Source organism: Oreochromis aureus, linkage group 3, assembly GCF_013358895.1.
Source record: "Oreochromis aureus strain Israel breed Guangdong linkage group 3, ZZ_aureus, whole genome shotgun sequence".
NCBI lineage: Eukaryota > Metazoa > Chordata > Actinopteri > Cichliformes > Cichlidae > Oreochromis > Oreochromis aureus.
Genome location: NC_052944.1, coordinates 66,212,760 through 66,227,814, shown reverse-complemented (window position 1 = coordinate 66,227,814; position 15,055 = coordinate 66,212,760). Strand labels below are relative to the sequence as shown.

General features: G+C 39.3%; 1 protein-coding gene, 1 long non-coding RNA gene and 1 pseudogene across 2 annotated transcripts; 1 reads left to right on the top strand and 2 right to left on the bottom strand.

Annotated features, from left to right (window-relative positions):
• Nucleotides 1-3,066: 3,066 nt before the first annotated feature.
• Nucleotides 3,067-3,298, bottom strand: LOC116326023 (annotated as a pseudogene).
• Nucleotides 3,299-9,746: 6,448 nt separating this feature from the next.
• Nucleotides 9,747-12,310, bottom strand: LOC120437352. The gene is made up of 2 exons (XR_005611051.1): nt 12,127-12,310; nt 9,747-10,581 (listed from the first exon to the last, which is right to left on the bottom strand). It is a non-coding gene; the product is annotated as an uncharacterized LOC120437352 (long non-coding RNA).
• Nucleotides 12,311-12,425: 115 nt separating this feature from the next.
• Nucleotides 12,426-14,828, top strand: LOC116335105. The gene is made up of 4 exons (XM_039607897.1): nt 12,426-12,605; nt 13,035-13,400; nt 13,639-13,788; nt 14,377-14,828. The coding sequence occupies exons 1-4, from the start codon at nt 12,536-12,538 to the stop codon at nt 14,481-14,483; spliced, it is 693 nt and encodes a 230-aa protein (XP_039463831.1). The 5' UTR covers nt 12,426-12,535; the 3' UTR covers nt 14,484-14,828.
• The last annotated feature ends 227 nt before the right edge of the window (nt 14,829-15,055 follow it).

The following is a 15,055-nucleotide window of genomic DNA, read 5'->3' as shown; positions in this document are numbered from 1 at the left end:
AAAACTGTTTTCTGAACAGTTTTCCAAGTATATATTCCTTTTAAAATGTGACACGTGTAATATGATCATCAAAGAACGTGATTTTTTATAAAACGTGTATTCTTCTGTTTTGAAAGTGTCAGATTTTCATGAAACATTTATTAGTGTAGCGGCAATCTTCGGTCCTTTGTCGCTTCTGCTGGACGTAAAGTTTCTGACTCGTGCTTTGCTGGATGGCTTGTATGCCTTTCGGTAGCAAAAACGAGGTGAATGTAAAAAAGAAAAACGTTTATTTACTCCATACAAACCGAAAACTCCAAAACAAATGCCTCCAGTGGGAGCTCCGTTTACATCTATTTTATGTCATAACTAAACGATAAACAACTGTTGCTCCACCACATTGCGGCCTAACACACCCGCTTTGTCAGTGAGAACGTGTTGACACTTCTTCAGTCTCAGCTGACTGCAGGTTTTCCCAATCTTGTAAACAGTACATTTGCATAATGACTGAAACCAGCCCACTGAAGGAACAATGAGCTGGGAGGTCAGACTGAAGAAGTCACTTGAATGAGTGACGAAACGTTTTTCCCACTGAAAACACTACATCCAGATGAACAGAATCAACTTTTGGAGAAGAAAAACTGTAACTCTTGCAGAGTTTCACTCAAAGGGTCTGATCGTGTCATTAGAAACGTGTGTGTTCATTTTTGAGTTACTGTGTGTAAAGGAACACACCATGCTGAGAAATGCCAAGTATTTAATTACTGGCTCTAGTTCTACTTTTCTAGTTAACTTTGGCTGTGCATGAAACAAGCAGCTGCTCTATGCATTTTAGTCTATAAAACAACGTTTGTCAGACTGAATTCCATCTATGGTACTGCTGTGTCAACAGATTCATTACTGCGGCTGTGGATTATGTGCCACTGACATGAGTGTCATGTTACTCCATACAGAACCCCATTAAAACAAAATAATAGAAAAATAAATAACAAAATTATCTTTAAATGTCTGACTTGTGCCCTTGAAACCTTTTTTTTCAGTTAGTTAATCAGTTTCAGTTTCTAAAAATATCATTTCTGCAGGAATAGAAAGGTGAACCATGAGTCCTGCTTTCTTATCTAAAAATATCCTGAAATAACATGTTGACCTTTTTTTTTACTGTCTTAAAAAGAAGATGAACATGATGAATTTAACATGATTTGTCTTCCATGCTAAAGACTGAAGTTACTGGAGAAAAGACTGTTTTTAGGCTGACCCTATGCTCAATTAGGGCTGTCACAACGGCAGGTTTTCATAACGTTACTGTAACCAAATGAGATCACTTTAAGAATATTAGCCCCACATGTTATGTGATGTAATGGAATACATTAACAAGCAATGGATCACTATGCATTATTGTAGGGTCTACCTTACAATATAAAATGCCTTGAGGCAACTGTTTATTGTTATTTGGTGCTATATAAATAAAATTATATTGACTACATTGAATTGAACATTTTGCAAAAAAAAAAAAAAGAAAAAAAGAAGAAAAAGAAAACAAACATAAACAAAAAAAACCCCTCAGTTTCACATTTAGGTGCTGATCCCATGATTTCAGCATGGCCCTATTGTCTTTGTGGCTGTGGATCATGTGACACTGACTCACATGGAAAGTGCAGTGTGCCATGTTACCCAATGAAAGTAAAATGATTCTTTTTGTGTTCAGGTTGTCCTGAAAGTGAAGTTGAGCATTGCTCATATACATATATCCTTCATGTTAGTAGGCAACATGCTCTACAATAACCCCAAGCTTACAACACACGGTATTCCCAGGCAGTCTCCCATCCAAGTGCTAACCAGTCCTGACCCAGCTTAGCTTTTAGGATCAAACAAGTTTAGGTGTGCTCAGTGTGGTAAGGCTGTAAGTTAGAGTTTTCTTTTTTTTTTGAATGGTTGCTTTGTTTTGGTCCTGAGTCACCTTTAGCATTTGACACCAATCAGCCTGTAATTATACACTAAACAAAAAAAAGTCTTTTTGTTTTTTAAATGCACTTGAGCTGTCATTTAGTTCATTTGTCTCATGGAGGTGTTCTTGAATTTCCAAAGCCCTGATCAGGCTGTTTGGTGGCACAGTTGGAGAGCACACGCTACCCTTTGTCACAGAGCTGCACAAAATTTTAAAGCAGAAGCACTCACCAAGTCATGAGGTCGTAACTCCCACTACCAAAGGGAGGATTAGCCTAGTGCAAGTTGATATACATCACAATCAATTAGAGAGAGCAAATGGAAAGTGTACAGTAGTTTGCTAAAGCTGCTAAATCTAGTGAGCATGCTGCCCTGTGGGTCATCTAGGGTCATGATAATAAACTGTAGAGGCAAGTGAATGCATTAGCAAAAAGTATTATATTTCTGATCTGTGGTCAAAATCACTAAACCATCTGTCCTCTCTGTCCAATCATATTGGACAGAGAGGACAGATGGTTTGAAAGAGGAGTGAAAGAGGCCATCTTTGTCCACTGTGAGCGACCATCTTTGAACAGAGGCGGTGGTTTACGACACCAACTGTCTGCCATCTATAATCCAGTTTTGAGTTCCCTCCCCAGACGCCTTAACGCCCACTCACATCCTGGGCCATCTGACCTCAGGAATTCACATGACAAGGTGGGGCCAGGTTTCACAATGAGCTCACCCGAAACCCTGACTGATTAGGTCCCACACCCACTTTCACACCTTGGCTCATGTGATTAGAGGATCATCAGGGGGTCCTTTGTCCCTCTTTGGGGGGAAACTCCCACTGGGTTTAAATCTGGGACTCTCGGTCATTTGACCTTAGAACTGAAGAAGCTTCTCGGATGAGAGGTGAAACGTCTTCAAGCAACTTAAAGAAGTCCAGACGCTTTTCTTTGCAAACTCCTTTGACTAAAGCATAAAATACTTAATTTGTCACACTGAAAGCAAAAAGCAAAAAAATCCTATGCAGAAATGCCAGCTGAGTCTGTCGGTGTTAAGTCAAATCCGATTGGTGATTGGAGTTCAATTCTAAAACTTAGTGTTGTGAAGGAAAGACCCAGAGCTGCTAGAAGGCTGTCCTATCCCAGCACCGGCTTCTCATTCTTGGAGCAGGATGATGTCAACGTTGTTGTGGACACTTTGCAGAGGCAGCTCCCCCTGGAAGTCAATCACCTTCTTCCTAGTGGCCGTCAGAGTGCCCACCAGCGCTTCATAAGATGTTGGCACATCGCTCGTCATTAAACAAGACACGGAACTTTGTGATAAATTTACCTTTAGCATTTTCACTGCCCAGTCGCTGGATCCCCTGAACCAGCAAATCAAGAGACATTTAATTTTATATTTCAATTATATATTTTTTATATTTTAATAGTTGCTGATTACTTTGACTTGTTTTTGCTTGTAATGACGTGAAGGACGACTTTCTGATGAATCGGCACCGGTGGAAAATGATGCTGCGTTCAGAGAACTCCCTTTAGAAATGCAGACACCTGCACTGTGTTACCTCTGAAAACAAAAATGCAAATAACAACAAACTATCTAAGAAAATCTTTCTGATGCACAAGGAACAAACTGTTTGAGATTATCACATTATTCCTTCTCATTTCTTCTTAGATTCCAAATTTCTTAACATGAATCACAATTTATAACTACAGATATGTGAGGTTAGAAATTCAAAACTATTTCACAGCACAGTTTTATTTTCAGAACAACTCACATGTACTTTACACACAAACTAAAATGTCATTCGCTTGAAATATAGGAAGCTTTTACTATTCATTTTTGTGTATCTAATATTCATAACTTATGGTTAGACGTCCAGTAGTAGAAGTACCTGGTCCAGAGATAAATCACTGTGCTGTGATGTTTAAATTAGATTAAAGCATTTAACTATGGTGGCCCTGAGAGGCCAAATCCACTGCAAGCTGAGAAAAGCAAAAGGTCAACAAACAAATGAATCTCGTATTTAGAAAACACATTATCTGCATCTATTTCTCCCTCACAACACAAACAAATCCCCGGCTTCTTTTCAGTGAGCCTCTCTGCTCCTTCACATGTTTCGGTTTTTGTCACTTGCACAGCTGTTCCACCACGTTATTGTCTCCCCTAAATCACTTCACTCGTGTGTTTATGCAGCATTTTTTTTTTCTATTTGCTTATGTTTTCTTACGTTGCAGTGCATTTCACCTCTCAGGGCCACCGTGTAGGTCCCAAACAGATGCTGCAGAAATGAGGGAACTAAAAGCAGCTACAACACACTTTTTTTTCCCCTACAGCAAACAAACATCCAGCATTAAAATGAAATGTAAATTGGTGCAAAAGATTAGCAACAAAGTGTATTGAAAATAAAAAGTATTATTAGACAACAGGCCATGGCTCACACTGAGCAGTGCATTTAAAAATAAAATTTTTACATTTATTTAAACTGATGTTTAACCCAGAAACTTTAAAAAGTTCTAAAATGACAGAAAGCTTGGGACAGTTCATCTTTATTTGCTAAAAAAATAAAAGAAAATGAGGTGGCATTATCAGTTAACTATGTTACTTTTATTACCTTTTAATCACCAATGGGTTAATATAAGGTTGGGAACTTGGCCCGATGAATTCCACTCTTAATCTCAAATATGGGTGATGAAGCACAAGACAGAATTATTAGATCTGGAGTGGCTCAATAAACAACTTCTTACATTAAAAAAAAAAACCCCTCAAATTATGGATAGGTGTATCAAACCTTTTGAAAATCCAAAAAACTAATTAGGCGACTGACATCAGTTATTTAGTTAACTAACTCCAAAAGTAGTTAACAACATTAGAGACACGCCATTAGAGACATGCTGGTATTTATAAAATATTTGTGTGTGTGTGTGTGTGTGTGTGTGTGTGTGTGTGTGTGTGTGTGTGTGTGTGTGTGTGTGTGTGTGTGTGTAGACAATTTTAATGAATTAATTATTCCTAATTTAATTTGATAACATAGATATGTTTAGATGTACAAACTGATGGTAATATGTTTGGCATGAGTTTTAAGCTACAGGAACAACAACCACAACATTTTATTTACAATTAACATAAAGGTACTGTAATAATAAAAAAAATAATAAACATCTGTCATTCTTTCATTTAAGTAAGATGAGGTTTCCATTCATAAAATTTAAAAAAGGAGCTTTTGAAGAAGTTGTGGTTTCTTATAAAAATAATAATAAATGAAAAAAATGGAGATTGAGCTTCTGTTTCTCTTTTTCCTTAACTAGCCTACATTTCATATTTAACCTCATCTCAGCTTTAACAAACTGGGCTTTCGGTTTTCACACGCACTCTGGATAAATAATATGACTGGCTGAGTAACATCATAGTTACAGTGCACGGGATTGGTCTGTTTCCTTTGGGCTTTTGTGTCATGTTCATCGGCTATCGTAAAACCAAAGAAAAAAATTCTGAAAAAAAAATTAGAATCACTCTACCGTAAATACGAGAAAAGTTGCTTCAAGTGAAAAAGAAACGATCTGCATCCGCATCCAGATCGCGGTCCGGCTGTTCGTGTCCTGGGCTGTGGAAGGAAGGAAGTGGAAGATGTGCTTTCCCCACATGAGTAGAACATATTGGGTTCCCAGTACACGCTGAGCCAATACCAATAATAGCTGCCAGATGGGTCAGACGTGCACATACTCACAAGGGTCAGAAATGCAACATGACACCCACTGGGGGCTTCACCAATAAGACCCACAGCAGATCAGCAGATGACTGAAAAGGATAAACTCTTCAAAGCTCTGATGAAACTCTTAAAACATATAAAATTACACATTTCTGGAGTCGTGTGGTCAACAAAACGTACCACCACCAGCACCGGCTGCTCTGGGCGTTAGCACCACTGGAGTCCAATACGACATCATCATGGAATACAAAAGACATTTCATATGATAAAGAGGATTTTATTTCATCCACACAATGAATCATAAATCAGTTTTAATGTGGATTTTCCTGACGTGTGTTTATCCGCTCTTCTCATCTGCAGCAGGGAAAAACACTGTTCTTAAAGGTACGAAGTCACTTTGGTGCTGTTCATCGCCACAGCCTGGTTCATAAATTATGAAATAAGGATAGTTTATTTACAAAACATAATTAAATAAAGACTATGTGTTTGACAGAGTGACAGAGTGTGTAGAAAGCAAAAATAACTTTAAGAAATGAAGCTGTGTGATGGATAAGGAAGGAGAGACTACAGAACAAAGCACAGCCCAAAAATCAAAATGGAGACATCCAGTACCCAGAGGTCGCCACTCCTTCCTATAAACTATGGATCAAGTGTCCAAACATCACATGTGAAGCCTGCAGTGAGGTACACAAGGCACATAAGAAAGTTCATAAATGGAAAAAGTAAGACCAGATAAACGTTTAATTCAAATACTTGAGAATCAAATGTTGTTGGATTAAAATGCAAAGACACGTGCATGAATTATTTTGCAGTAAGTCAAAGAGGCTGTCCACTTACAAAGTAGTCAATCAGTAAAACCAGGCATTAAACACTTTCGAAGTCTAAAACCTGAACGCACACGTAAAGTATCAGCCACTCTGTCCATCACTTTAAAGACTTTACATTATTTTAATGCAGATTAACCTCTAATAATAATAGCAGCTCTCTTCTGTCCTGAATCAGGCCTTCTAGCAGTGAGAAGGATGTAAAAGGTGTACTATGTCGCCACTGATAGAGATGTAACCTCTGCAAGGTTGTGAGATGGAGGGAGGGGGACAGTTAATGAATCAGAAGTGCAGAGGATTAGTCAGGAGGAAATGAGGGTAGCAATGAAGAGGATGAAGACTGGAAAGATTCAGATGACATAAGTGTGGAGATATGAATATGTCTTGGAGAGAAGGCATTGGACCTTTAGCAGATTATTTAAACATGATCCTGCAGATACTGATTTTCTAGAACAAGCGTGATGTGTAGAGCTGTGGTAACTACAGAGGGATTAAACCACCATAAATCAGAGAGCAGTGACTCTGATCCTCACTCGGATTAGCTGCTGTAGACATGAACAGTTGTACTTTGACCTTTAAACTCTCTGCTCTGTGTTGTTTCCTCTTTCAGACCAGAGAAGCACCACAGCTGAGTCTGGACACAATGTCCCTCTGCCATGTCGAGCTCCAGACAAGGACATCCCCATCATTGATGTAAAGTGGAGCAGAGCTGACCTGGAAGATGAATATGTCCTTACTTACAGGGATGAGCAGTTTGATCCAGATGACCAGCATCCATCTTTTAAGAACCGGGTGGATCTGCAGGACAGAAAGATGAAGGATGGAGACGTGTCTCTGATTCTGAAGAATGTGACGATTAATGATGCTGGAACATACGAGTGCCTTGTTGTCCAGGGAGTGGAAGGACCTATGATTCTAATCAACATTTTTACGCCCCAGTCTAGGGGTACAGGAGCGCAACATAAGAGTTGAAAAGATTGCCCCGCCCTGGTCCCCAAAACCATACACAGAGGGAAAACCAATTTCTTAGTGAACGGTGGTTTATTTTTCTACACTGAAAAATGAAGCTCCTGGGTGAACAAAGGCCAAAATAACAAACAAAACAAGCTAAGTCAGGAGGAGGTGCTATCTAAAACCCTATGTGAAATCAAAAACCAAACAAAAGACAAGCGCTACACCTAACTCCCTAACTGAGATAAACAGGAGAAAACAGTGCAAGGAAAAACAATAAGGCAGCTAACCCCTTCTGGTCCAGTGCTATTTACAATGAAAACTAATGTACACACTATATACAGAACTCAGAAAGTCACAAATGTCACAGGTTTTGGAGGCCAGGGTCAGGTCTGCTGCTGCTGTCAGTGGCTGCCCCCGGAAAACTGCTGGAGAGGGATTTTGAATGCGACCACATGATCAGGGGACCAATCAGCAGCCGTCAGCTCATCCAATCAGGGACCTGCAAAGACTTAAAGACACAGACAAAGAAACAGCCACCAAAACAGATTATGGCCAGGGCCATAACAAACATCATCTACCTGAGTGTTGTTGATCCTCCAGGTGAGTGAGTAGAGTTGAGTGTGTGTGTGATCAGAGGTGAAGCTGCTTCCTGGTTGTTGATGTTTGTTTCTAAAGATGTTGTTGATGAGACTTTGTAGAAAGCAGCTGGTCTGAGTGATGTGATCAGAGTGCAGTAGATAATGTCTGACAGCAGTTTGAAGAGGAAATGGATTCTGTTCTGTTCTTCACTCATCACCTACCTGACAGCTGACACCTCACACCTGTTTCTCACCTGCAGGTCAGACAGGAGGAGACACAGAGGATGGAGGGAAGGAGGATGGATCTGTTGGACTGATCACTGGTCTCTCAGTTTCTGCTGCACTTCTTGTTGTTGTTGCTAGTTTCATGATTTACAGAAAATGTAATCCACAGAACGGAGGTTCATACCAACCTGTTTCTGCAATCTCCCGCTGCTGGTCCAACTTTCCAGATTCTGCTGTAAATGCCTTCAGTAAAGGTGGATTGGTTTTATGTTGAGCTATCTCTCTGGCTTTTTTGTTTTTTTGTTATTTATTGTCCAATAGCTGTTCTTCCACAGCAGTGCAGGTCAGGTCTAAAGTGTAGAACAGCTGCTTAGAGTTGTATTTGTTGTATACACCGTCTCTTAAATTGTTACTGTCTATGTAAATAAGTTAATATTCCAGAAATACTGTTTATATTTGTGCGTTCAGTCAAATAACATAGTAGAGTGATGCAGTTATATTACATTAAGGTTTCTTTGTATCTAGAAGAGGGCTGTAGAGTTTTGTTGTTTTTCTTTTTCTGTATTTTGCTGCCCTCTGACTCATGGACAATAGAGGGCAGCAACTGGTAAACTGACCTTGTTTAGTACTTTTCTGTTTAATAATTTCTTATTTTTAGAGACTATCTTTCTACTATATTTTGATGTTGGACTGATCATTGGTCGGCAGTTCTGAAAGCAAAAGGGAGTCCAACTCAGTACTAGCAAAGTGTACCTAATAAAGTGGCTAACAATGAACATTACCATAGATAGATCAAAAATCTGAACACGTTTCTGCTTTTATGTGTTGCATTAAGTTGCATTCAGTGTCTGTAAAAATCATGTGTAACAGGCTTTTATTGTAAATAGCTGAGCACTCCTGATCCTGTGTGATGTCCCTGAGCGGGTTGGACTTGATGTGAGACCAGCTGTGAACATCAGGTGTGAACAAACCTGTAAAAAGTATTTACAGAAGACATTTTATGAAGCTTGTATTTGTTAGTATGAAGTTTCCTCCATATCAGATGTGAAACAGCTGCTGCACATTCATAAAGTGGAGTTTTTACACTTTCAGTGGCGCAGACTCAGAGTTGGAGAGTGTTGTAGCACTCCAGTGCCAGTAGAGGGCAGCAAGAGAACAGTTTATTCCATTAACAATTGGTCTGAAGGTTAAGAGAAGATGAGCTTCAGTGCACTAACTTGAAACTAAATCCAGAACTCACTTTTTTTGCTAAATCAGCTTCTGATTAAAGAATAGGCTTTAAAAAAATACTATTTAAACTAGACTTATTACAGTGTTATGAATTCCATGGATGTTTGTGAAAGTGTGATGTGTTTTTATGTGACATCATGATTTAAAATTCAGTGAAGACAAACACTAATGAGCATGTGCAGTGGGCTACATACTGGAGAAACAGAAGCAGGAGAACAGTTATGGTTTAGTCTACTGTCCACATGTCACAATAGTGCCTTATAGTTCAAGACCAGTGTGAGATTAATAATAATAAAATAATGAATGTTAAAACTGAGGTGCCTTTGATGTGTTTAATGTCAGTTTTGTTATGAGGAATGCATCACAGGAGTTCATGTGAGAAAATCAAACACATTGTACATAAAGGAAGTTTATTAGTGCTGCAAAGAATTTCCTTTACATCAAAAAATGATTTGCATTCATTAAAATAAGTTTGACCTTGAAAGGTGAATTTGTATGATACTAATCTGAGTAACAAATCCACATGAACACATGATTACAAATGACCTGTACTGCTGCTTCACAAGTAATACTTTAATATTTAGGTCTTAAATCATGTTAATTTCTTTGTTTATTAAATTACACAGTGAAACAGACAGTTTTAAGAGCTTACAGGCAAACATCGCATTCATTAAAAGTACTTAATTCTTTTCTAAACTTTAAATGAGCACATTAAAGATTTTCTTAAACATGGTGTCTGCTCTGAGACACTTTACGAATTTGAGTCACACTTTTTACTTTACTCTTTATGGAAACTTGCGGCTGAACACTTCAGTCATGAAGGTTAAAAATCATATTTTACTGTGATTTGTGATCCATCCTGTAGATGCAGGAAAATCTGTTCCTGAGCTTCAGATTCACAGATTTTAGATTTCTGTCCATAAAACCTGTTCCTATAAGATGTGTAGTTGTTTGATAAGCAGACGACTCTCAGCTCTGCTTGTATTTAACTTCATGAGGAGAACAAACAGAATATAAACCAGTGTGTTTACAGTGAATGTGTCAGGTCTGAGCTGCTGTGTGGACCAGTTAGAGAGCAGCAGCTGGATTCCAGTGGTTGGACTGGTGGACGACTTCAGTGAGGAGTAGATGACATTTGGCTCTGGTAGAAACTCTGCACACACAAACACACAGGAGGAGAATATCAGCACAAAGCAGAGCCTCTCTGTTCTCTTTATATACAGCAAAGCATGAGGACATGTCAGTGAACGCATCACAGTTTTTTTACACCAGGCTTATAACAAAGGAAAAATCTCTAAGAGCTGAGTTTGTGAGACACAAACTCAGCTCTTCCATGTTTTCCTGTTGCTAATTCAACACACTAAAGATCCACATGTTCACACAGTCTGCATGAATGAATGTACTGATGGAGTCAGACTTGTTTATTTACATCATTTTCATTTAAACTGGTCAGCTCCATCATTTCATTATTGATTTTAAAAGATTTTCAGTTTGAATTAAGAAACTGAACTTTTCTGCTGATGATCTCATGTGTTTTTTTCTCTCTTCCTAATGCTTTTGACTGTCAGCGCTTTTCCACCCCTGTGGTAATGTGATGTAAAATTATTTGCTAAAAAAAATCTTTCCAACTACTTTTTTCCACTTTGAAAACATTGATCTGACAATCTAAACTACTGTGCAGCTCCTCATTTCACATAATAAACCAGCAGCAGGCCATGTGGCTGCACCTGAGCCTTGGAATCATATTTTCTGCATCCCTGTGGATCCTGTCACTGTCTGTTAGAGTTGCCAACTGTCCTGTTTAAGCCGGGACATCCCGTATAATGAGCAAAATTGGTTCCTTGTTATTCTACCTTCAATGTCCCTCCCGTCCCGTTACATGCAATGTCACTTTCTGACCAACAGGCGGCACTCTTGAGTACACCAAATCTGATTTGACCGCAATTGTATCAGAGGAGTGCTCGTGTCCCTCACACCAGATGTGAGAGTAATACCTGAGTCATAAAAAATAAGGTGCCGTTTGGTCTGCATAGCATAATAACCTGGGTAATTGAACCCTGTATTTACATTATTTTTATTTTAGCTTATTTTTTTCAAAGGAAATGAACATGTGATCTCTCTGTCCACTGTAAATTTCTTTGGTGTTTTAAATGAGGTATCGATTTTACTTAATACCAACATTTCCTGCATTGTCGTTATAAGAATATGAACATTCAGTGCATATTTGCACTGTACCCAGCTGTCTGTGCATTGATCTCCTGGCACGCCAGAGCGTCACGTATTTGATAATTAAAAAGTTGTCAAATCTATCTATCAAACTGTGTCTGGTCCAGTACTGGCCCTTCACCGTCACTGATGACACCTGGTCCAAGTCATGCTTAGAAGCTGATTGTTTATGACGGCTGCGTGCTGATTCAACGACTCAGTGATAGCATTAGCAACTGGTGGTACTGACCATTACAACTACCAGAGCCTTGGGATCCATGTTTGGCTACGATCCAGCGGCTGATACACTCCTCGCTGTGTCGAGGATAGACGGTAGCATAACCAACTCCTCTAAACTACTGTCCTGTCGGTAGCTAGCCCTGTCTGTTAGCTCTACGGTGGTGTCTGGGATTAGCAGGTTTCTACTAAACCACTGCAGCTCACGATAAAGTTGTTCGATCAGCGATCAGCAGCTCCAGTCCTTCGAGTTTACCTGTGATCTGGTGTGTGTGTTTTCCACAGTCATTGGTGTGGAGTGGTTGTATTCTTTAGCCTAGCCGCACTCTTCATCAGTTTCCTACTTCCGCTATTTCCGCGCGTGCACCGCCGGTGTTTACTCGACGTCCAGACAGGCGATAAAACGTGAACGTGTGTGATGCAACCCGGGACCCAGATTGTATCACACACAAACACACCACACGTACAAAAAAGGAAAGTCACGCCCCACTAACATCAGCAGCTTCCGGCAAATGGGGCTTGACCAATCAGCACATCGTCTGATGATCAGCGTGTGTGAACTTTAATAACGTTACAGTATCAAAACATAGAGTCGCACTCTCACTTCTACCTCCTTGCATCAGCATTACAAAGACTCCTCAAGAGGCTTTTAATCCATTCACACAATGACTCGAAGATCATTTCAAGTGTGGATTTTCCTGCTGTGTGCTTATCAACTCTTTTCACGCGCAACAGGTAATACCTTTTTTAAAAAATATATATTTCTAAGACATTTTCACAAAGGTGTTTAAAGGCAGGAAACTTTGTAACACTTTCCTGTCTGTATTGTTTTTACACACTCTTATATCTAGAGTGCATACTAAAAAAAAGTCCTCATTAAGGTTCATGAAGCTACTTCGTTTGGCCTGAAATATGTATTTTTTACATTAGTTTTACTGCAGACTTTAGGAGCTATTTTGGAGCTCAGTTTCATTCATTTGTGTTCTGTACTTAGTATATGAGATTTTGGTCAGCATCAGGTCTGATGGTCAGGTTTAAAGGATTCAACCACTATAAACCAGAGACTAGTGCTCTCTCTCTCTGATCCTCGCTGTGATTTTCTGCTGTAGAAGTGAACACTTGATCCCTTTAACCTCTCTGCTTGTGTGGTGTTCCCTCTTTCAGACCAGAAAGTCATCCCAGCTGAGTCTGGAGGGAATGTCACTCTGCCATGTCGAGCTCCAGACAAGGACATTCCCATCATAGTTGTAGAGTGGAGCAGAGCTGACCTGGAAGATGATTATGTCCTTTCCTACCGGGATGGGCAGTTTGATCCTGAGGACCAGCATCCATCTTTTAAGAACCGGGTGGATCTGCAGGACAGACAGATGAAGGATGGAGACGTTTCTTTCATTCTGAAGAATGTGACGATAAATGACACTGGAACATACGAATGTCGTGTTGTTCAGAGAAGAACAAGCCGCAGGAAGAGAGCTCATCTGAAGACTCACCCCATCAGCATCATCACTCTGAGTGTTGTTGATCCTCCAGGTGAGTGAGTAGAGTTGAGTGTGTGTGTGATCAGAGGTGAAGCTGCTTCCTGGTTGTTGATGTTTGTTTCTAAAGATGTTGTTGATGAGACTTTGTAGAAAGCAGCTGGTCTGAGTGATGTGATCAGAGTGCAGTAGATAATGTCTGACAGCAGTTTGAAGAGGAAATGGATTCTGTTCTGTTCTTCACTCATCACCTACCTGACAGCTGACACCTCACACCTGTTTCTCACCTGCAGGTCAGACAGGAGGACACACAGAGGATGGAGGGAAGGAGGATGAAGGGGAGAAGGATGGAGGGAAGAAGGATGGAGGGAAGAAGGATGGAGGGAAGAAGGATGGATCTGTTGGACTGAAAGTTGGTCTGTCAGTTTCTGCTTTGCTTCTTGGTACTGCTCTTGTTGTTTTTTTGATGTACAGAAGACAGCAACAGAGAAATGATGAATAAATTGTAGCATGTTTGAAATGCCTGAGAGGTTTTTACACCTTAATGGTGTTTCAACCTCTCAGTGTTGACTGAAATTATCCATCACATTGTGTATTTGGTGTTCAGCATCTTTGTGAAAGACTTCAACCTGTCCTTTAAGGCACGCTAAAGAACTTAAACTAAAGATTTATTCATCCCAAAAGAAATTTTAAATAATTGCTTAACTTTTCTTTTTTCTTTGGTGCAAAACATCAATGATCTGTCCAGCGAACATTTTCAGGTTTAAAGTTTGAACATTCCATAACAGCATTATTTGTAAAATATCTGAAAAATGGTCCAAAGTGCTCTTCACTGTCTACTCAATGAGCTTCATGAACACCAGCTGGAAATCCTCATATTTGAAAAAGAATGCTGAGAGGCTGTACTTACATTTTAAATAGTTTAAATTCAGAGTATTCAAAGTTTATTGTATGAAGCTATTATTTATTTATGTATTCTAAGCACTACCTGTACTGTTAAAGAGCACATCAACATCTCCTTCTTCTTTAAGCTGCTCCCGTTCACCACAGCGGATCATCTACCTCCATCTCACTCTGTCTCCAGCATCCTCCTCTGGAACACCACCCCTCTGCACATCCTCCTTCACCACATCCATGAATCTTCTCTGAGGTCTTTTCCTCCTGTCTGGCAGCTCCATATTCAACATCTTTGGCCCAGTATATTCCCATTCCCTCTCCTGCAAATGTCCACTTTGAATGTAATCTTAGCAATGATGAAGATGACTGGGATTTTTTTCTGTACTCATGAGCCTCCTGGTTCTATTATCAGAAACTTTCTGATCTGTTGATGCTATTTCTACCCAAGCTCTCCCCCTTCACGTCCCTGTTTTTACTCCACAAGTGTTTTTATACCACAAAAATCACATGCCTTGATATGACTGTTATTGTTGTTATATAAAACCTATATAATAAAGCCTATAAATTAAAGAAAATCAATCTCCAACTTTTCTTTTCTGTTTTTGTGCTCATAAAGTGTCTGAATTTAATTTGAATTCATATCTGTGTCATTGCAAGTTTAATATTATCATTATTATTATTATTATTAGATTAGTGCAAATATATATATATTTGCACTAATCTAATAATAATAATATCAGAGTGCAGTAGATATATTTTTATATCAGAACAAGGGTCATTTTAGTTAGTGCACAAGAGATAAAGAAACCAGAC